The following is a 22,346-nucleotide window of genomic DNA, read 5'->3' on the forward strand; positions in this document are numbered from 1 at the left end:
AAGACACTGAAGCAAAAATAATTTTTTTAAAAAAAGCTTTGGACGTTAATTATCCCGTTAGTTGGGTGTTATGTTTTTTTTCTTCTTTTTGAATTAAGAGTGAATTGGGAGGATGATGTGTCAATTTATAAATTCATTAGATTAAATTTTAATGATGTGTCATATGGATAACAAAAGTAAAGAAGATCAAGACAGAGAAAATCATAACAGAAGAACCAAATCCGGCTTACTTTGGTAGGTAGTTTGCAGTTCTTAATGAACTTCAATTGAAACACAAAAGTTATTACAAGGCTTAAAATCCTACCCACGTTCTGCAAGTGTCATCAAAATTACCAACAGTTTTGGACAAATAATCCTGCCCTAGTTTCCACATAAACAAATGACGAGCATATAAAACATATATTCAGAAAGTAAACTTATGCCTACAAGCTACACTAGCACCAAATGCCCAAAAATTATCATATTTTGTTAGTTCCACTAAGTTGCATTGCACATGGACAAATCAAAACAGCTCTCCCAATGGTACAAGGTTGCAAGCAAAAACTGATAGAGCACTCACATCCCAGACTTCCGCAATTCAGCAGCCCCGTGTGCAAAGTGACATCTTTCTCCGAAGGTGCAAGTCCCTTTGGTAAAATTATCGCATAGCTTTGTCTTATAGTTACTTCCGGGAGGGGCTGGGGCCCCTGGAGCTCCTCCTCCAGGAGTTTTTGCAGGGCCAGACATTGAAACAGTCACAATCAGCTCTCTCACCATGGCACTTGCTTGCTGAATCTGTTCAAAGGTCCCCTCTAGTTCAATGTTCCTGAGATTGGGATCTGACTCATGCTCCCGGATTGAAAGCTTGGCACCTGTCTGGCGACAAATCTGCTTCGAATTTACACCACCCTTCCCAATAATGGCTCCTGCAAGCGAAGCATCTACACTGATTTTGGCAGTAGACGAGGCACCAAAGCTAGATGCAGGGCCTGCAAGGGGAGGCTCCATCCAATTGGTCATGCGACCTGGACCAGGTCCCATGGCACGGGGATCATCGTGGGACTGAGCAAGATGCTTGCCAAGTTCCCACTCACCATGTGCAAAATGGCATTTGTCACCGAATTTGCATCCTTCAGCAGAATTATATTTATTGCATAAGCGCGATTTAACTGCAGATGAACTGGATCCATTTGAATTGGATGGTGGGGGAGCAATGTTCCTAGATGCTTGAGGAGCAGGCGCAAGATTCATCATCTGAGCCACAGCATTATAACCACCAGGAACATAGTGCAGGAAGTGGCAACTCTCGCCAAAAGGACAGCCAGCAGTGCTGCAATCAGAATCATAAAGCTCTTTAATCAGATGACAGTAAACAATTATTAACTATTCTCTACAGAGATATGGATACTCAGGCCAAAAGTGGTCACTCAATTTGAAGATAAGAAATAAGGTTTCACATCACAACAGTTCCTTCTAGCGTATGCCAAAGGACCAACAGTATAACAATTGTTGTTCTTTTCTATGTTCCAGTAAATGTAAATATAAATTTCACACATTTTTGGTTGACGGGAAACACTTAACCAAACAATACCAAGCAACTACAGCTTGCAAACTTATCTTATTCTCCTTTAGCAGTATTTAGTGACAAAACCTAATCCAATGATAAAAATGAAACGAACCGCACAACCCCCACAAACCCCCTCCATTTTTCACAAAATCACAAATCCAAAAATCCAATACCAACTACATTGAGTTGAGACATAACTCGGTCCAAATTCAAACAAGCACAAATTCTGAACCATCATACTTCTAAGATAAAGAAGTGATTTCAGTTAATAAGATAGGGTTAGACCAAATGATAATGACACCATTATGCATCACAAAGACTGTTCTAGTCCAAATGTCACTTAATTGCAGGCGTGGACCCATCAGATATATAGGAGTAACAATTTCATCTGTGGACTCATTTTACTTTAACAAAATTTGGTTCCAAAATTTCTTTGAGTATTATTTCACTGACTAACAAAACCTGCTGATACAATTATAATTTTTTTTTAGAGAATTGCAAAGCAACATATACTACTTTCAACAAATTTATAATTCAAAAGTGTTATTCACTACCTATTACTGAGAAGAAAACCAGTCAATAATAGACACAAGAATCTATAAGACCATACAGATCCCAAATCAACCCCGCCCCACTTGTAAAGCACCAAAAAAAAAAATTGAGGGTGGGGGTGGTTTTTTGGGGGGGGGTAAGGATTTGGAGTTGATTCAAAAGCAGATTTTTTTCTCGGGCAAGTAAATCATACCATTGAAACTGAAAAATGTTATTAGAAGTTAAAATTTTCTATACGACAAGAAGAGAAGACATCTTCAAATTAATTTACATCTTACCCATGTTCACATCAATAATATTTCTTAAACAGAAGGCATGGGAATAAATTACAACTTATCAACAGAAGGCATGGGAATAAATTACAACTTATCAACAGAAGGGTTGTTTCAACAGCTTAAACAATTTACTAAAATCTGGAAAAACTATCAGTGGAGTTTGTCTTACCCATCTTTTGAGATAAAGCATGAACATTAATTGAGCTAGAGGTACAATATAAAGTAATTACATGCTATGCTCAATTTTATTATAACTCCATAAGTACCCAATTTAGTCTACCGGATGCTTATCCTTGTAGTTCATAAATAAAGCAGTATTACATGGAATTTGTCAACTTCATTAGACCAAAGCAAAGTTCGTACCTGTATAACAACTATGAATTCCCAGTTCATTAGTGCAGTTACAAGATTTTATTTTGTAACAATTGTAAGTTGAAATTTTATAAAAGCTTCAAAATACCTTTAAAAGGGATAAGATGCATTTCATTATATTTACTTAGATGGGCAAAGATTTGAACCTGAAAAACTTGGTGCATGGCTTCGATTTGCTTCCTACACCAGTTGAAAAGGACTCCAATTCTGTTACAAAACATTAATTACTTTCTCTCAGTTACATTTTCTCCTGATCCTTAATCCAATTATTCTAGAGCATCTCAAACCCATTAAGAAGTTTGAAACCAAAGAGATAATAAAAATTAGTAAAGTTAGTTACCTGTATGGTACTAGTCCAAATAATCCAAGTACAACATGATTTTTATCTAGCTATATTAACCATCAAATTGAAGACGGCTAATTTTTTTTTAATGGGGCATGTTTGACTTTCGTAAACAAAGCAACCAACCAAAGTAACTTCATTTGAAGGATTGGTTCAGCACAAGAAAGCACAACAAAAATCAACTTTGCCTGATAATAAACTACCAACAACTTGGGACATTATAAAACCACAGACAATGGGAAAAACAAGCAAATTCTGAGATCACAAAGATTTAAGAAAACCAGGAAAGAATTTCACATGCCACAAATTCACATCAACAGACCATACGGAACAGTTTAAACTTGAACAAGTATGCAGCATGTAATATCACATAGATTTGAAAGACATTCCAAATCCAACAAACCCAAGTAGAACAAAAAAATTTGCCATGCTAGGGACTCCAGTACTTGGGTTTTAAAAAAAAATTTATTTTACAGTAGACAAATTTTCAAGCTTCAGACACTTCGCATAAACCAAATAGAAAACAAAGTAACAAATAAAAGCTTAAAACTGACAGATATGTAAATTTATCAAATTCACAAAAAACAGAGTGGGAGAAGCAAAGAGCGAACCTTGCTTGTTCTTCTTGAAGCCGCCATTAGCATGGAAGGCGCCAGCTTCATGCCGCCCTCTTTTACGAGTATCCATCATTCTAGAACACAGATCGAGATCCGAAACGAACCCAAACGACTAAAAAGGAGCACAGAAACAATAAAAGAATCTCTATTTACTGCTACAGAAAACCCTAGACAGAAGATAGACAAAGGAACATAGAGGCAAACCCTAGCCCAAACCCTAACCCTAGAAGAAGGGTTTTGGAAGAGGAAGAGCAGCTGCTGGGGCTAAAAACTAAAGCGGCTTCGAAAACGAGAGTGGGAGAGTCCAGAGTCTGGCTGGGATATTATTATATTAAGTATTAACTATCTATTTTTATATATAAATCATAAATAACAAAACAGCAATAGTTGTACTGGATGGATAATAATTAATAAATAATATGATGTAATAATTCTTTTTTGTGTGATGCAAATAATTGAGGATTTTAAAATTAGGGTTAAATATGTGGGTTGGGTTGCCGCCAATATGCTGGGTTGCTGATGTAAGCTCAAATTTATTTCTTTTACCATTTTTTCTTTTTTCTCTGGTTTTCCTCTTTTGCATGGCATAGCTAAGGTATGTCTAACATAATTTTATTTTGGTTATTATTATTTTTATACAAACGGTATTCTATTTTAATTTAATTTAAATTATAAGAATGATGATTTAAACTTGGGTGCATAGTGGAGAGCGCATCTGCTTCTAGCCAACTTTGCTAATCTCATTTCTACATTCAATTTTGGTTAATGGAACAAATGTTTTTTTATGGTTGTTTTTTTCTTTTCAAAAACTGTTATTGGAACTGCTTATGTATCTTGAAAATAATAACAATATATTTCATATAAGGCTTTATTAAACAAATTATCATTCAAGAACCTTATTTAATGGTCTTATACTTTATTAAATTATGCTTGAAACTTTTTTTATTATAAATCTAGTGACATATGAGATAAATAGAAAACTATGCATGAAAGTGCAGTTTTTATTAAATTATTCACCAGATAATGTTTTGGTTGACTAACTTCTTAAAGTTGAAGCAAACATATTTCCTGCATGTATATTATAAAGGTATTTATTGCAAAATATTATTCACTCAGTGGTGTTACTGATACAAGAAGTTCTTAAAACTATTCACCAAACTGATTGTTTTTTGTCCCAACAAGTTCATGTGATGTAATGTTTTTTGTTTATTAATTAGAACAAGTCACAGTGGGCTGTGAAACAAACAAGTAAAGGGCCAACCCATAATGGGCAACCTCATAATGGGCTGTTGCAGCCCCATGGTTGATTTTGCCTCTCTTTTTGCTTCTCTTTTTGCTTATTTTTTGAGAAATTCACGTACACAACTATTATACCGTGGGGATTTGAACTTAAGACTTCTGATCTACAAATTAATGCCCTTTTCACTGGGTTAGACCCCGTTGACCTTTAAAAAAAATAAAAAAATCAATACAATGAGGAGTAAAGTTTAGAATTTTGCAATTTTTTATGTGAGGATGAGATGCATTGAGCATGTAGCTAGGTATATATAGAAATTTCCCTATACCATTGATCGAATAATTAAACCAGCAAGAGTTGTTACCTTTACATTCGAAAGTCATGTGTTCGAATTAACCTTCCAATATTAAAGGCGAGTGTAGTTCAGTTTAGCCTGATTTTCCTCCATAAGAGCATTTCCAGCAGATTAACCCTTGCCATGACAATGGGAGTCCTAGTGCAGCTACTATTATCGTGAATAGTAGCTGCCCTAGCCCCCCAACAAAGTGTGTTTCCAGCAGTTGCCCTTTGCCATGACAATACTATTCATTTTTTATATTTTTTTCACAACTTTGTTTACTTAAACAATTAATTTGGATAATATTTTTCGGATAAGATTTTTGGGTTCCTACGTGTCAATACTATTCATATCGGATAATATTTTCGGTTTCAAATTTTAGATAAATTTCAAAATTCAAAATTTAGATAAATTTCAAATTTCAGATACATTTCAAAATTCAAATTTCAGATAAATTTAAAATGTCAAATTTCAGATACATTTCGAAATTCAAATTTCAGATAAATTTCAGATTTCAAATTTCAGATAAGATTTTCACCCTCTAAGATTGCACCACGTGTCATATCTATCTGCCTAAATTTTTCTATAAAACCAAAGACTTTGCTCATACCTCCCACACCAGATCTTCTCTACATTTCCATTTCTTAGATTTTAGATTTCATTCTCTATTCTCAATGGCTGACATGCAAGAGGTTTTGGAGAGGCAAGAGCGAGAAACTAGAGAAAGAATGCGTAGATGAGCTGCAAGCAAAAGGGCGCAGAGAGAACTAGATGAGCAACTTGGCATAGCAGTTGCTTTGTTGGAGGAAGAAAACCAGAGCCGTCGTGGTTCACGAGAAGGCCATGGCCCGAATGTGGATAGACATAGACATTCTCGGGGTAAGAATCTTCTGAAAGATTATTTTATCCCATATTCTCTGTACTTTGATGTTCATTTTCGAGCGAGATATAGAATGTAACCCTATTTGTTCAATAAAGTCATGCATGATATTAGCAATTATGATGAATACTTTGTTTAAAAGAAAATTTGTGTTGGAAATTTGGGGCTTCTTCCTGAGCAAAAATTCACAGCTGTGATATGAATGTTGGCGTATGGGTCATCTGCTGATCATGTGGATGAGATTGCCCGGATGGGGAAGTCCATTATTTTGGAGAGTTTGGTGTGATTTTATGATGCAGTGGAAACTCAGTACACCCAGGACTACTGCGCAGACCTACGCCCAGGACCTGCAACGACTTCTACAAAAAGCTGAGTCTCGTGAATTTCCTGGAATGATTGGTAGCATTGATTGCATGCACTGGCAATGGAAAAATTGTCCAACTGTTTGGCAAGGGGATTACGGAAATAGGAAAGGCCAGAAAAGTATCATTCTTGAAGCGATTGCTTGGTTTTGATACATGGGTTTGGCACGCCTTCTTCAAAGTTTCCGGATCTCAAAAAATTTGAACGTCCTGGGTCAATCCCAGTGTTCAATGATGTTTTGAGATGTGAAGCCCTAAATATCACATATGAAATCAACAATACAGTCTACTATAACAAGGTATTATCTAGCTGATGGCATCTACCCGAGGTGGACAACATTTGTGAAATCAATTTCACATCCCCGATCCCATAAGTAAAAATGTGCAAAAATGTTTTGTTGCCTATCAAGAGGGGTACAGAAAGGTATAATATGATAGAGAAAAATACAACTTGAAAGTGAAAAAAATATTGAGTAGAATAATAGTAGAAGGAGAAGAAAATGTATGAGGATTTGGTGTTAAAAGTGAAGAGTATTGGTTGGTATTTATAGAAAAAAAATTCAGTATTTTTTTTTGTATTTTTTTTTAAAATTTCCGATTTTTTATATTTTTTATTGCAGAAAAATTGGCTACCGTTGGATTAAAGGAAAAAATCGATCGAGAGCCAAGATGCCGACACATGGAAGCTAGCCGTTGGTGGCTCTTATCAGCGCGAGCTTTGAATTTTTTAACGTTGCACGCCCAACGATAAAAAAATTTCAAAGTCAAGGGTGACGTCAGTGGTGTCGGCGATGACATCACCACCCTCGGGCTCGCGCTCGGGCTCGTGCTCGGGCCGAACTCCACCTCAGGCCAGCCCAGTATGGTGGGCCCCACTTCCTGCCCGGGCTGCATTTTGTTGCTGAAAACGCCTTTTTCACCCAAACCCCCCAGCCGGAGTCCAGCCTTAGTTGCTGGACTTGCTCTAACCGAAACCAAAACAAAGATTATACACGATTTAGACTGGTTCAGTTTGACCAAAACCGGCCACGGGAAGCTAACCAATCCGGACCTATACATGCCTAATTCGATTCGTCGGGATTTCAGTTTGGGCCTGAGCACAACTGAGTTTTGTTTTTGGTTTTTCACTTCCAAAATCTTAAGCCCATAGCATCCTTATGCACACAAATGGGGCACTGAAATGAGAGTCCAAAGGCTCCATTTAAGAACAAGGACAAAAGTGTCATTCACAAGGGCGCCAAAAACAACACAGCTCAACGCTCAGTCCTGTGTCCAACCCCCGCCTCATTCGGCATTTACAAAGCTCCCCAACACCAACTCCCCAACAAACCAAGACTTCGATTTCATCGAAACCCACACACAAAAACAGACACTCACGTTTCATATAAACACAACCATAACCTTGCTCTTCTCTTCCAAAACACTGCCGCTGAGGTCAAAGGTGAGTCTTCGGATCTCTCTATGAATGTGTGCATGCATCTCACTGGTTTCTGATCAGTTAAAAAACACAGCTTTTGATCATGTCGCTAACGTTGTAAGAATGTTTTCACTGGGTTGATTCAATGTCTCGTGTTGTTTGTGTTTCCAAATTTTTCTGATTCATTAAGGTTTTGTAGAGACATTTGTTGAGTGTATTATGATCCCACGTTGGAAATGAAAAATGAAAGCCTGGCCTAATAATTTAAGTGATCTTGGGTAAAATTGGCTGCAATTGTTTAGATACCTTTAGGAAATGGAAAGAAACTAATCTTGTTATTATAATCTTGGTTACCATCTAATCCAAAAATGTGTACCCAATAGTTGTTTTTTTTTTTTGCACCAGATTTTTTGCATTTCATTTGTTGAATACTACCACTCTGATGAAGTTATTTAATCTTACATGTTTCAGGTTGAGACAGATTAATTGCTAGTTTTTGGTTGTATTAGTTTGATTTACTGCTTGTGTTGGTTGTTAAGAATTATAATTAGAGATATCTCTAATAATTGCTGATAACATGTCACAAGTTTGAGCTTACTAGCAGAGTGTTAGTGTTGCTACCTCTCTGTTACTGATGTATATGCTTCTCCGTCTTGCAGAGTTTGTTTCGGTTTCTGGTGATTTGTATCTAAAATGGCCACGACTACAACTCCTGGATCCCACATGGCAGCAGTTAAGCCTTGCATATCCTCCTCTCGAAGAACTTATACGTCAGGCACAGCAAATTTTGGTACAAACAGTGAAGTGGGAGTTTGGAGAAGGCTTAAAAGTTCTTCTCACATCTCAGCAACACAGCCATTCTTCCAGAGCTTCAAATCAGGGCATACGAAATCTGTAAAGGCTGTCAACAGAGCAATGTCAGGAGCAGCTGAGAACAGTCCATTGCCAGGATTGCCTATTGATTTGAGAGGTCAAACATCCTTCTTCTTGTATATTTCTTAAGTACTCAAATTTGTAACTTGTGTATGAGTGTTTTTCATAGTTGTCGTGAACTTACGTGCTGAATGACACAATTAGAATAGACCAACAATAGTGCGCGGCGCTGTAGGAATCGGTCGGATTCGAACTGATGAATAGAAGTTTTGCAGACTCATGCCTTAGCCACTTGGCTACAGTTCCCTATCAATTCTCTGTCTTTCCCCCTTAGCGCAAGCACTAAGTTATTGGGGTTCACAGTTAGACATATTGTCTAGCATACCAGCATCCTTGTGAACTCATGGTGTCAACATAAGTTATTGAGTGACATATAAAAAGGATGACAGGGATTAGAATACTGCCAACAAGAGTCAGAGATTTGTCATGAAGTTTCCCAAGAAGGTCCATGTCATCGTCATCATTGATAATTGATGTTAGTTTATTGTTGGTGTCAATAACGAATGCCACTAGTTTACGATTTTTAATTGCAAAAAATCAAGAGAGTTATAGCTCTAAAGCAAGAGAATAGGAAAAGAAATGTGATTTCATCCAGAAAGACACTCTTGAAAGGCAAAGCAAGATCACGGGTTTGCTTTCGATGTTTAAATTATTTGATCCCAAAGGTAGAGTGACAAAGGTTTGGAAAAAGGAAGTAACTATTGGCTTCCATGGCTGCTTCCCTTAGTTCATATTGTCCACACATCTATCTAACACTGGGACAGCTATTTGCAGGAAAGAGAGCATTCATTGCTGGAGTGGCTGATGATCACGGATATGGATGGGCAATAGCAAAATCTCTTGCTGCTGCTGGGGCTGAAATTCTAGTTGGTACATGGGTGCCTGTATGTAAATTGATCTAACTGAATTTGTGGAACCTTAACTTCTGAAAAACTGTATAGTCTTTTAATGAAGTTTTATTCGTTATAGGCACTTAATATTTTCGAATCCAGTTTAAGGCGTGGGAAGTTTGATGAGTCGCGGAAGTAAGAGCAGATTTTCATTTCCTGCATTTCATGCAAATCTGTTGATGTTTTTTTATCTGTCTCAAATTCTCTGTTATTGCTATTGAAGTTTATTACTGATTTAGGTTTTTCTTCTGATTTCTTTTTTTTTCTTTCAGATTGCCAGATGGCTCTTTAATGGAAATTACCAAGGTTTACCCATTGGACGCAGTTTATGACGATCCTGAGGATGTCCCTGAAGATGTATGAATCTCCTGATTTTAAGTTTTTGGAATATACAATAAAGTCAAATTATATTTGTAGTGGTGCTCATATTGTGGTTTTGTGCAGGTAAAATCCAACAAGCGCTACTTGGGGTCCTCCAATTGGACTGTGAAGGTATCATTTTTGTGTGGACTAAATTACTGTTCAATCGAAGTTCTTAAGATTTTATTGATTCTCAGATATTGACTAAATTTTTAGCCTTTAAGTGACACACAGAGGAAAAAGGAAGGGCACACTAGTCAGGACCTTGGCTCCTCCCTTCCTCCCTCCCCCTCCCAAAGAAAATGAAGTTTGGACATAAAATTGGCCTATCTAGTATAACAAAATTATTTCCCATAGCTCAGATCCGACACATAGACAGAAACCTCCACCCCTAGTCACATAGACATGAAATTTGACGCTCATTATGTGCGATCTTTAAGATGAAAAATAGAATGTGTTATGGGTATAATGGTTAAAATTTATAATTCCAGATGTTTCTGGTCACTTGAATTCATGGTGAATTACATGCTTGAAATGCCTCAAGCTTATGTGGAAACATATGTTTCCAGGTGTCTCTGGTCACTGATGTTCACGGTGCATTGCATGCTTGAATTTGGTCGAGCTTATATACATTTCTGTTGTAGGTTATGTTTCCAGATGTTGGGTTAATAAACTGGCCCAGCTTGGGTATGTTGGCTGATTCTGTAGAAATGTTTTGCAGGAGGTTGTTGAATCTGTAAAACAGGATTTTGGCAGCATTGATATCCTTGTCCACTCACTTGCTAATGGACCAGAGGTGAATATGTCTTCACATTTTTTGTTTAGCAACGTTATTTAAGATCTTCATGGTACTTAGGCAGTACATGTATCATGCACAGGTTACTAAACCTCTTTTGGAGACATCAAGATATGGGTATCTTGCAGCAATCTCTGCATCGAGTTACTCATACGTTTCTTTACTCAAGCACTTTGCTCCAATAATTAACCCAGGCACAGTTCTAACTTTAATGCTTTATTTCTCCTCCTACCCTCCTCCCCTCTTCATTTTTCAAGAATCCCATGATGTTGCAGTGGCTTTTTGTAGACAGCATAGAATCTAAAGGTAAATTTTAACATGACAGGTGGTGCTTCAATCTCTCTAACATACATTGCTTCAGAAAGGATCATTCCAGGGTATGTGCTTTCTTGCATAAAAAACTACTCGTCAACAGTTATTCTCTGAATAAACTTTTATTTAAGACTATCCCACTTGCAGATATGGTGGAGGCATGAGTTCAGCGAAGGCTGCTCTAGAGAGTGACACACGTGTGAGTCTTTAATTGTTTTGATTTTATAACAGTTCTTAGACTGACCATATCTAGATGTCTCCTTTTTTCTTTTTTTTCTTTTTTGTGATGAAACATATATATATATATACACACACACATATATCACATTTCTACCCTTGATTCAGGTGCTGGCCTTCGAAGCTGGAAGAAAACACAACGTTAGAGTGAACGCAATATCTGCAGGTACTACAGTTATTTTCTGTTGACAGAATCTGTCTTCCACTCTTAATGGAAACATAGAAGGACCACCTTGTGGTTGAAAAAGTGTTTACATTCTGATAATAAAATATTGATGTTATTGCTTTTGATGATAAAAGCTATTTAGTAATTTAGGAGTTGATGCCCTTCTGTAATCTCTTAGAAGAGATGAGGTGCACCTCTTCCTGTCATATATGTATATAGTTCTTGGTTAAAGTGAACCCTCAACATTCGATATAAGATGCTGATACGCAATAATGGTCTTCAGATGGCAGATGTTTCACCAAATAGCTTATCAGAGCTTCAAACTTATCTAGACCTCACATTTTTGTTAAACCTTAAATGCTGCATAGGTCCATGTTCTCACATTTTCTTGTTCATGTGTTTTTTTTTGCCTCTCCCCTATGCAGGACCATTAAGAAGTCGTGCGGCAAAAGCAATTGGGTTCATTGATATGATGATTGATTACTCATCGGAAAATGCACCCTTGCAGAAAGAATTATCTGCTGGTGAGTAATTAACGTACACAACCAAATGCAAGCATGAATTTCCAAATTTTCCATTCTTCATTAGACAAGATTTTTACCTTGCAAACTAACATAAACTTTAACCATTCATGGAAACAGAGGAAGTGGGGAACGCTGCTGCCTTCCTGTCATCACCATTGGCATCAGCCATCACTGGCACCGTTCTATACGTCGACAATGGTCTAAATGCAATGGGAGTGGGAGTGGACAGCCCAGTTTTTGAAAACCTTGATATTCCAAAAGCAGCGAAGTAGCGCTGTGGTAATGCTATAGCAGTCAAAAAACAACATGGATCTTATTCATGCTTTATATTGAAGAACTGAGGGTAGGTCTTTTTAGTTGGAATCCATTTTTGCTATTGACATTATCATGTATGCTGTGGCCAAAATAACATTGTAATTGGTGTAATTGTTATTCAAGACCAAAATGAAGGGTGCAATGAAATTTCCACCAAGACTTATGGGATTTTATTAACATTTTATTTATCAAATTGTAAAATTATTCATATGAGGTTAGGACCAACATATATATAGCTGCTAGAAATCATTTTCTACAAGGCCATCTATCAATGACGTCTATAATGGGTATAATAAAATAATCTTTTTGTTAGCATTCACGAAGAAGTCATTGATTCTTTTGATCGGGATTCATATTGAAAATAATTGGAAATCTAGGAATTATAATCGCTTTTGATTATCTAAAATAATGATGTAATTTTCACTAAAAAATTAAAATATGTGTATAAAACTAAAAGGTTCTCTCAAAAGAAAGTATACGATACAAGAACCATCCACTTCCAGTATCAAATAGCCAAAGGGGCCAAGAGGTGGAAGGTGAAGGCATAGTCTTAGGTGAAACCCAAGCAATGCATCTGACATACAGAGAGCTAAATGACTGCTAGTAGGTATACTTATAAAGCAGAAGTCCTAAATGTCCCCAAAATTTGTATACTTCATCCCTCCCTTAGTAAATACTTCACATCAGTTTACGCTTCCCTTTTCGGATAGCAGCAGCTCTATCTTCAGAGTAATCACATACCGGCGAGTCTTCTACAACTGATTGATTACTATCAGCCGTGCCGCATCCCCCAACTGGCCGCTGCTGTAAAACCAAGCCTCTGTTTCTGGATAACTTCCTAATTGGTGTTTTAGCTGTGGTTGCTTCAGATTCTACACATTGCGGATCGAATTGAGAATAGCTTGATATGTTTTCTTGACGCCGGTGTGGCATCAGCTGCTCTCCATCCCCAACAGACTCTTTCATCAACTGCAAATTCCACAAATGCACCATTTGGAAAATCATTCAATGGATAAGCTACAATAAACATTCAATCAATAAAATCTTAAAGTACCTTCCAGTCCTTGAAATCAAATCTGAAGACGAAATGGCAGTAAGCAACCTCCCCTGAGGTAATTGCTTTGGCAGCAGGAGCATTCCTTGGAGCTGAAACACCAAACACAAAACTATATAATAACAGCAAATAGAGAATAAAAGAGAAGAGGTCCTCAGTCAAATAAGAAAGTGAGCAAATGCAAGGGATCTTACAAACTAGATGATGGCCTTCTTCATTAATTTTTATTTCAGCCCGCCCATCTTTAACCAGAAATGAGAGGGCAAATAAATTTTCCACCGTCTGCGCAAAAGAATTCCCATTCAGGACTAGATTTTCAAGCCTGACTCTTCTGTTTTTCCTCAAGACATTAAACATTGCTGCCACATTCTTAACCGTCTCAGGTTCCTCTTCTACAGCAACATTATCAAGCTGCATAAAGTTAAAGAGAGTTCTAGGTAACTGCTCAGTGTTTCATGAGAAAACAGAAGATACCCTAAGCCAAAAACCACCCTTACCTCTTCTGGGGTATCATTTTCTGTAGGCTTCACACGTTTCGTGTGAACGTAAGCCTTCCGTTGCTTTACTTCAGCATTCATAGGCCCAATCCTGAAGGAAGAGCAAACCATATAATTATTTAAAGAAATCGAAACCGAAGGAACATATAACAAAATTGATCTTCAGAGCTATCACACATAGTGCAGCATTGGGGGCTTCTCTGGAAAACATTTGAGACTTCAGTCCCAATATCCTTCCAAGATATTGAGCAGCTAACCCCTTCTCTGTTACTTCTCAGCCCACTTTGTTGCCCAAAGTCTCTAAGAATACAGGAGACAAAATCTGTAGCTGTGATTCCTTCCTTGTTCTGCGCCTTCACAGAGGTCATCAAGGTGTTTGCAATGTCCAAAAGCGCCTCTGCATCAGCAACTTGCTCTCTTGGATTTTGTACTGAAATTCATTGCAAACCAATCAATTAAGCCTTCACCCCAAATGTAAATTTCTTAGTTTAAGAGAAATCTATGATAAGAAAAGGGAAATTACCCAGCTCATGCAAGCTATCCACTTCATGAATGATCGAATTAAACTTGTTGGAATCCACTTTTGTAATGTCATCTCTTTCATCTTCGTATCCGTTTCAGTGACATGAGAAAAAGAGATAATTAGAAAGAAAGAAAACAAAAACTTAACCATAGGTTTCCCACATTTTCCTTACACTCCAAGAAAATTAAACTGGCTTTATTTGCGTCTTTACAGACTAATCCACCTCCCTAAACTACTTACTTCTGTGGGAGAGAAAAAAAATAAAGCACATAACATGAAGATTAACCCCAAGAAGAATAACAATCCAAACCTCAATTATAGAGACAGAGCATCTCCAATGGAATTAGTATATGGGGCAGCAATGTTGATTTGATAGGCCAAATAGGATAAAAGCCCCTCCAATGGAAGTAGCAACTCATATCTTAAATATAACATGTGAGTTAACCATAGCAAATTGGGTCTCACAACATGTTTTAATCAAAAGTATTGTTCATTTATTCATCCTAACATATTTGAAGGATGGGTTGGAGGGACAAAGTTTTAAGGTAGCAAATTTTAGTATCAAAGTGCCACATAGGTTAACAAAGGACACTTTCAAAGAAAACATTTGCTATCCCCATTGGAGATGATGCTCGAAGAATAAACAACCCTGAAACCAAACAACAAACACATCCATTTTTGTAATGTCCTCTAATTCATATATGTTTAAGTGACATAAGAAAAAGGCTAGGGATCCCGATATATTTTTAGATTATGCATTTATCTGCATTTAACTATGTCTAAGCCATTTTAATATTCTCACGAGTTATGACATGACACGTCAATTAATATAGTGTATAAATATCTAAGCCATTTCATTTCTTCCCTCCTCAAAAATCTTTCTTGTCAATGGGGAATTAGCGTCATAATTCCTCAATCAATACGAAATAAGTTGTGAGGAAATAAAATAATAAAGGAGGAGTGCACGGGAAGATAGGGAGAAGATGAAGAGAGAGAGAGTAAATAAAAAAATAGAAACTAAACTCTAAGCTATATTTAACGTGTATGTTTTAAGTCGTTAGATTATTATTTGGTCTAGATATTGGGAAATATAGATAAACAAACAGGTTTTAAATCTAAAAGCTCGAGATCAAAAAAAGGGTAATTTCACTACTTGAACTCCGATACAAACATTTAAAACCATATGGTTTCCTATAATTTCACTACTTGAACGCCAATCAAATTAAACTGCCTTTCTTTTTATGGAAGCAAAACAATGCGAGGGAAAAAACACATAGCACGATGCATTTTCTCAGCAACCAAACAGAGAGCAACAAATTCCAAACCAGAATTTAGAGAAGAAAAAGTTACGAACAACTCTGCAACCCAATATCAAACACATAAACCGCACAAAAGAGCACACAAATAAATAATCAAAAATATGAAAAGTGAGATATTGATAAGTAGACACCGTGAATGAGGGTCTTCACAGTAAAATATCGTGATCGGAGAGCTCTACGGTCAGCCACGGCTTGCGGCTGCTCCATTTTATCTCTTCCACGGCTACTGCTACCGGCCAATTCACGTTCCATCATCCCTTGAATCAACTACTTCAACTTTCTCTGTAACTTTCCCGGGAAAATTCGAAACCAAGCAAAAATCAGGGAAAGTACGTATTTTCTGAGTTTCTTTCCCGGTTGAATAGAACCATGGAAAATTCAATGTATTCAGAAGGTTACTTTCTGTGGTGAAACCCCAACAAATCGTATAACACAATATGCAAGTTCGAAAATTGTTCTGAAAGTTTAATATAAAAAGTTGAAAAACCCTAAAGCATCGGAATTTGAAGAGTTGTTTTCCCTCTTCGTCTCTGTTTCCTCTGTTTTACGCGGCTGTTGGGCTCTGTTTGATTTTCTGATTTCGAAGCGGATTTATTACAAATGCACGCGTTAGTCAACACGATGGACGGTTGAGATTTCTTTCATCTTTAAATTGTTGTGCAAGCTATATGAGAATCTTCCTGCGTAAGCTATAGGTCGAAGTTTTATCATTTCTTTTGTTTGTAGGAAAAATAAAACTTATATTACAACTTTTTATATATAATACAAGCGATAGTCTAACCCACAAGAGAGATGATGTTTCACACGCACACTACTTAAGTATGACAACGTGAGACCACCTGACTATCAAGGTGTCATGGGAGTTCGAACCAAATACCAATAGTTTGCAAGTCAAGATCTTTTTCCATTAAGCTAGATTTTGTTGGCAATCGTATATTACAACCTAAAGTATAGAGTGGTTGTTTATGAAAAAATAACCAAAAAAAATCTAATTACAATTATATATATTAATTACTTAAAATGACAATTGAAAATTAGGAAGGAAAAATTATTGTTTCTTTAAAAGGAAAATTCCCTTCCCTATGTGGGTGATTTCTTGGGTCAAATATCATTTCGGTCACTTAGGAATGTTTGGCCTAATGATAGCATATACTTTGTTGAAGGAGTCTCAAGTTCAAATCTCATTGACTATCAAGGATTAAAATATCGACCTTATAGATAATATCGGGCATCCAATTTAGAGAGATTTCAGGGGATATATCGTTATCGTCTTAGGTATCGGGGAAAAAATCACAAAAATGACAGAGGCATTGAAACACATAATTTTGGTGTAAAACTTTCATAGATGTTATGTATATTATCAATGAATGTATTGAACAAATAAAACTCAAAATTTACTAATAATAAGATATACATATGATGAAATATAAGTGGTATGTAATGTGAGTTAATGAAAAGTTTGAAAATAAATTGTTAATTAGAATGAATAAACCATGCATAAATCCATAGTTTGTTTAAACATTGGATTACAATTTAGATAAGTGTCCATCTACATAAATGAAGAGCTCTTATGAGGTTTAAAAATGAGGAACAACCATTTAGATTCATACGATAGTCATATCAAGTCATGTAACCCGAGTAGTTTGAAAGCCATGTTTGAACATGGTACACATAAGTCTCTCTTGAGCTCCCTACTATCCTCCCACATATAGGATAGTTAGGATTAACCAACTAGTAGGTTCATAATCTGTTTTATCATTTTGAGCTCCATAACTAGTTCCATTATAATCAGACATGACATAACCATAGCCATCATAAGATTCATTTGAGTTAGTACTAGGTCTAGTTCCTATGCTCATAGATCCAAAACTGATCGTCATGTCCTCTTCAGATGGATTAGAGGTATGTGGGCAGTGGACTGTACATATATTTTTCATATTAATAAATTATAGGGTTATGGCAGCAAGGATTAGCTATTTTTGGGTTTCAATTTGCTTCAATTACCTTCAAAACTTTTGATTTTTTTTCTTAGTTCTGTTATGGGTATTGGGAAATATCGGGGATATTGGCAAAATATCTGGATATCGCACTTATCGGGGATATATCGTCGATACAAGGGAAGATATGGCCTTACTTCAAGCATCGGTGTAGTTGAAAATACGATATATCGGTGTATTGCTGATATTTCAATCCTTGTTGACTATACATGATAGAATAATTGAGCTTTGCTATACATAATAATACATTCGATATTGTTGTGTATGTATATCTATATATGGAAATAGTAACAATATAGGAAAAAGAAAACTATTTTTAGTTACCAAACCAAATTCATTGCAATTTCCCTCCACATTTATCAAAGTTAATTACAATTTATCATTTGAAAAATAAATTTAAAGGGCAATTTAAGATTACAATTGAAAAGTGATTGTTAAGTTAAATTTTTTTTACTACTATAATAGAATAGTAAGTTGTGTAATTTTATAGTTATTACATCAAATTACACCTATTATTAGGCCATCTTGAAGTGCGGTGGAAATATTCAATATTTTCAAACTCATACATGAAGAAGGGCTTCGCCATTTGGGTCATGGATGAACTTCTTGGGAATGAAATTCCCATGCATAATCACACGTGATGGGTATGGAAGATGTTTATTCCCATATTTGGTTTATGCAGTATTAAGATTGAAAATTTGTTCAGTTTTTTAACAATACCCATGAGTTAGGTTATTGGATTCCCAAGAATACACTTATCAACATGGAAATGCAATTTCATGCACATTCCCAAGCTATTAAACCTTAAACCTTAAACCAAATGGCTAAGAATTTGTATAAACCTACAAATTTTAATCTCTTTAATTGCCTAATCTTGTAAGTTAGTCGGTTAATGCTTATATGGATAAAATTTTACAAAATAAGAAACAATTGAAAATAAAATAAAAAGAAACTCCATGTCTCTCTCTCTCTTTCCATACGACCCCTCCTCTCACAACAAAACTTGCATGCCCAACTCGAACCAATCACCCTTTTCCCTCACCCCCACCCCAGCTTACAACCACCTACGCCCAAGGTCATCGTTCCACTGACTCGTGACACAGTATGAAAGCACGATAATAAGATAAAGAGAAAACAAATGTTAACCCTAAAAGTTGATAAACTGGAACCCACCTTAAAGATTCCAAATTATTCTTAAACTTAACTACCAAGAAACCAATCAAATCATAATATCAATAAAATAACAAATCTTATTAGATCTTAAAGGTTGTAGTTACTTTTGTAGTTTTGTGCAATGAGGTATTTTCTTGGTTTTTCCAGATTAGTTGCTTTTATGTCGGAATTTCTTTGATCCTATGAGTGGAGGTACACCTTGTTGGCTTCTTGTTGTCGGTGGATTCCTCCGTATTTGGATTAATCCTTTATGGTTATTGTGCTTTTATATTTGTATTAACTATATGGTTATTTGTATTTGTATTCGCCCTTGTGCATGAATTATGAATACAATTTATTACATTCCTCTAAAAAAATAAAAAATAAAATATTTTCCTTGTCCATAATCCATACTTGCTTCAAACTTGCTCAACCAATCAAAAAATCTAATGATACATCTTTCTTCCCCTTTTAAGGCCATAAATGATATCTAGTGTGATTCTTTCTTATTGTGTGCGTTCTTGCCAATTTTGAACCAAATGATTTTCTTTATTTTCCTCCATAAGAATTTACCCATAGTTTGTCCTAAATCATGCCACCGCCAAGACATGTCCACCCACAGAAAACATAAATTGCACATGAGTTGGGACAAGACGAAGACATTGAAACCTAGTTCAAATAGATTGGAGCACAATTCGAACCGATCCACGACGAGCAAATAAATGGAGTTGGAGACACTCATGAGTTATTGACAGTCCAAGTAAGCATAAAATGTGGGATCTACATTGTCAATATTAGGGGATGGGCACAAGTTGGATTAGGTCGGTTTTGGTCTCAACCCGTTACCTAACCTATACATAGCCGTGTATGATTTATTGGGTCAAAAAAAGGCTCATTATTAGGTCAACCTAGACCAACCAAACCCTATTATGATCGGGTTGTGTTGGTCGGTTTCATCCGTTTGGGCCTAATTAAATGGATTTTATTTACTTATTATGGCATGGATATGACTTAAAGTAAAATGCAAGAAAAGTATTTGCTTAGTTTAGCCTCGTTTGTAAGATTGCATCTCCATATATGCCAATATCGTAATATTCAACTTTGTATATGTTGGAGCGAAATTTTTTGGCTCCTCGAACAAGTAATCTTCTTTTCATGTTGAGAAATCATGGACCGTTCTTGCCAGTGTCACCAATGAGGGAGGAGAGGGTACAACATATAGATTGTTTACGAGTTTGTATATGAGTTTGAAAATGCTAAATGGTTGAATGAACTTAGAATTGGCCTAATAGTTAGGGTAGTTCCACCTATTTCACAATTAATTTTTATTTGTTATATTAGGGGAAATTGAACTATATACCTATCATGATTCTCATTCATTGGTCCCCCATCTCTTTCTCACTAGACTATCTGGAGGCTGGATATTCACGAATGGAGACTCCACCTTAGAGATGGAAATACAAATTCTTAAAGCAATAATATCATGAATTCACGATTCAAATTTTAGTTTTTGGGTAACGCACGATTCAATTTGAATATACTTAGCAGCGAGCATTAGGCAACCCAATCCGCGCGTAACGGTCCTAGCCAGGCACTCAGAGGAATTATTTCCACAAATTTTAAATTTCAAAAATTCATTAATTTTAGACTTCCGAAATTTAAAAATTCAAAACCTTCTTGCCACGTGTGGCCGCACCACCAACCTGACCCATTGGCAGGCACACATATGCCCCTAACAGTTCTAAATATTACAGCATCCTCAGACTACGAGATTTGTAATTTCATCAAAATACGAGGGCTAGAGTTTGATCGACACACCCAAGAGCGAAGACGCAGATGCCAACTCACACGCCAAGCTCAAATCCAGCCAAAACTCATTTCACTGTAACTCCCAAGAGACAAAATTGATATAAATTTCGTCCCCCCCGAAATTCACAATTAGGGTTTTCTGCAAAACCAGAAATGAAAGCTTCGGTCAAATTCCGCGAGGATCAGAAGCCATTGTTGAGGGCCAAGGTGCCCCTCAGCATATTGGGCCTGCCCTTTCAATCTGGAATTGTTGCCGGCGAGTCTAAGGAGCTCACTCTCAATCTCGGCACCTTCTTCGAATCCGGACCCTCCATCCGGGTCGGTTACCGCCCGAATGACACGTCCAACCCCTTCTCCCTCGTCGTCAAGACTGGGACCGGTCCCTTCGGCTCGCCTATCTCCAGTTCCATGCTCATGAGCGCCGAGTTCAATCTGCTCGGCAGCGGGAAAAACCCTAGCTTCATGCTCCACTTCAAGCCTCAGTTCGGAGACTTCTCGATCAAGAAGTCGCAGTCCTCTGTCTTTCAAAAAATCGTAGGTCCTGATGACGGCGTCGTTTCGGCGGAGACGCCAGCAGTGGATACCGCTTTTATGGGGAAGAAAATCACGGTTTTGCCCTCGGAAAATCAAGCGGCCGGAATTCTCGCCGGTGTGTTTTCCGGCATGGAAATGGCGGCGAGGACGTCGATGCCGGTGAGGAACCGGGGGGTGGTGAGCTTGCGGTGGGGGTTAGGGTGCCGGCGGATATGAAGAGTACTGGGGCTAATCCGACGGCGGGGATTGCGTTTCAGAAGATCCCGTTCCTGGTGATGAACAAGATCGGGATCGAACACGTGGACGTTGCAGATTCGAAGGCTAAAACCACGAAGGCAGCAGAGGTGGAAAAGGGATTGACATTTCCGGGAAATGCCGAGGTGGCGGAGGCTTGCTTCACGGTGAAGCGTCAGCTGGAGGCTTTACAGAGCGAGAACGGGTTGCTGAGAAAGGCTGTGGAGGATCTCCGGCAGGAAATCGCCGGCGCCACAAAGTCGATTTCAAATTCAGGCAATATTGGGGGCAGGAATTCTGGCGGGAAAGTTGACTGGCGGTCAAACAGCGAGAAGAGGTCGTCGGAGGGTGATGTGAGTGAGGAATTGAAGAAGGCACTCAATCACTGAAGGTAGCAGAGCAATGAAGTTATATAGTTTGTTTTATTTATTTTGGTATTTGTTAGGTATTTTGTTAATGATTTGTTTTGTGGGTGGTGTAAAAATTGCTGAATAAAATTATAAGAATGGTGACACTTTGGCTATTGAATTAAAAAAAATAAAAAATAAAAAATAAAAACATTTACAATAGTTGTATTCTGTGGATGTAAGGTTTTCGAGAGCATCTCCGAAAAATAATGAATTTAACTTGATGATTGATGTGGCAATTATATTCCTGAGTTGTGTGAAATGCTAAATTGACTGCATGCGTGGCCCTTTTTTTGGCTTGGTATCCAACTTTTCCGACTAACCCAAAAAAGTATACATTGGGAGCATA

The 22,346-nt window shown here is 37.1% G+C and overlaps 4 protein-coding genes across 4 annotated transcripts; 2 read left to right on the forward strand and 2 right to left on the reverse strand.

The window, feature by feature from the left end:
- Positions 1-204: 204 nt before the first annotated feature.
- Positions 205-4,023, reverse strand: LOC103339422 (zinc finger CCCH domain-containing protein 52). The gene is made up of 3 exons (XM_008242717.3): positions 3,700-4,023; positions 2,892-2,952; positions 205-1,309 (listed from the first exon to the last, which is right to left on the reverse strand). Exons 1-3 carry the CDS (start codon positions 3,776-3,778, stop codon positions 556-558), a joined length of 894 nt encoding a protein of 297 aa, XP_008240939.1. The 5' UTR covers positions 3,779-4,023; the 3' UTR covers positions 205-555.
- Positions 4,024-7,789: 3,766 nt separating this feature from the next.
- Positions 7,790-12,664, forward strand: LOC103339423 (enoyl-[acyl-carrier-protein] reductase [NADH] 1, chloroplastic-like). Its single transcript, XM_008242718.2, has 13 exons — positions 7,790-7,962; positions 8,598-8,908; positions 9,646-9,755; positions 9,841-9,896; positions 10,034-10,118; positions 10,206-10,253; positions 10,843-10,917; positions 11,000-11,111; positions 11,243-11,294; positions 11,377-11,428; positions 11,575-11,632; positions 12,058-12,156; positions 12,274-12,664. Exons 2-13 carry the CDS (start codon positions 8,632-8,634, stop codon positions 12,426-12,428), a joined length of 1,179 nt encoding a protein of 392 aa, XP_008240940.1. The 5' UTR covers positions 7,790-7,962; positions 8,598-8,631; the 3' UTR covers positions 12,429-12,664.
- A 197-nt stretch (positions 12,665-12,861) lies between these two features.
- Positions 12,862-16,406, reverse strand: LOC103339424 (non-structural maintenance of chromosomes element 4 homolog A-like). Its single transcript, XM_008242719.3, has 7 exons — positions 15,996-16,406; positions 14,546-14,626; positions 14,200-14,452; positions 14,023-14,113; positions 13,720-13,936; positions 13,526-13,617; positions 12,862-13,440 (listed from the first exon to the last, which is right to left on the reverse strand). Exons 1-7 carry the CDS (start codon positions 16,117-16,119, stop codon positions 13,150-13,152), a joined length of 1,149 nt encoding a protein of 382 aa, XP_008240941.2. The 5' UTR covers positions 16,120-16,406; the 3' UTR covers positions 12,862-13,149.
- A 4,452-nt stretch (positions 16,407-20,858) lies between these two features.
- LOC103339425 (uncharacterized) lies at positions 20,859-22,110 on the forward strand. Its single transcript, XM_089042130.1, is given in 2 exon segments — positions 20,859-21,549; positions 21,552-22,110. Coding segments are annotated over 2 exon segments (1,002 nt in total). The 5' UTR covers positions 20,859-20,975; the 3' UTR covers positions 21,980-22,110.
- Positions 22,111-22,346: the final 236 nt, after the last annotated feature.

This window comes from Prunus mume, linkage group LG8, assembly GCF_029339155.1.
Source record: "Prunus mume cultivar Tortuosa linkage group LG8, ASM2933915v1, whole genome shotgun sequence".
Lineage (NCBI taxonomy): Eukaryota > Viridiplantae > Streptophyta > Magnoliopsida > Rosales > Rosaceae > Prunus > Prunus mume.

What these genes read in the sequence shown, in the direction of transcription:
- LOC103339422 (XM_008242717.3), bottom strand. Translation starts at nt 3,778, where the DNA reads ATGATGGATACTCGTAAAAGAGGGCGGCATGAAGCTGGCGCCTTCCAT. An exon ending in CTTCAAGAAGAACAAGCAAG is followed by an intron (nt 2,953 to 3,699) that starts GTTCGCTCTTTG and finishes GTTTTGTAACAG; the next exon opens with AATTGGAGTCCTTTTCAACT. An exon ending in CCATGCACCAAGTTTTTCAG is followed by an intron (nt 1,310 to 2,891) that starts GTTCAAATCTTT and finishes TTCTGATTGCAG; the next exon opens with CACTGCTGGCTGTCCTTTTG.
- LOC103339423 (XM_008242718.2), top strand. Translation starts at nt 8,632, where the DNA reads ATGGCCACGACTACAACTCCTGGATCCCACATGGCAGCAGTTAAGCCT. An exon ending in CACTTGCTAATGGACCAGAG is followed by an intron (nt 10,918 to 10,999) that starts GTGAATATGTCT and finishes TATCATGCACAG; the next exon opens with GTTACTAAACCTCTTTTGGA. An exon ending in AGTGAACGCAATATCTGCAG is followed by an intron (nt 11,633 to 12,057) that starts GTACTACAGTTA and finishes TCCCCTATGCAG; the next exon opens with GACCATTAAGAAGTCGTGCG.
- LOC103339424 (XM_008242719.3), bottom strand. Translation starts at nt 16,119, where the DNA reads ATGATGGAACGTGAATTGGCCGGTAGCAGTAGCCGTGGAAGAGATAAA. An exon ending in AGCCCCCAATGCTGCACTAT is followed by an intron (nt 14,114 to 14,199) that starts GTGTGATAGCTC and finishes CTCTTCCTTCAG; the next exon opens with GATTGGGCCTATGAATGCTG. An exon ending in AGAAGGCCATCATCTAGTTT is followed by an intron (nt 13,618 to 13,719) that starts GTAAGATCCCTT and finishes TTGGTGTTTCAG; the next exon opens with CTCCAAGGAATGCTCCTGCT.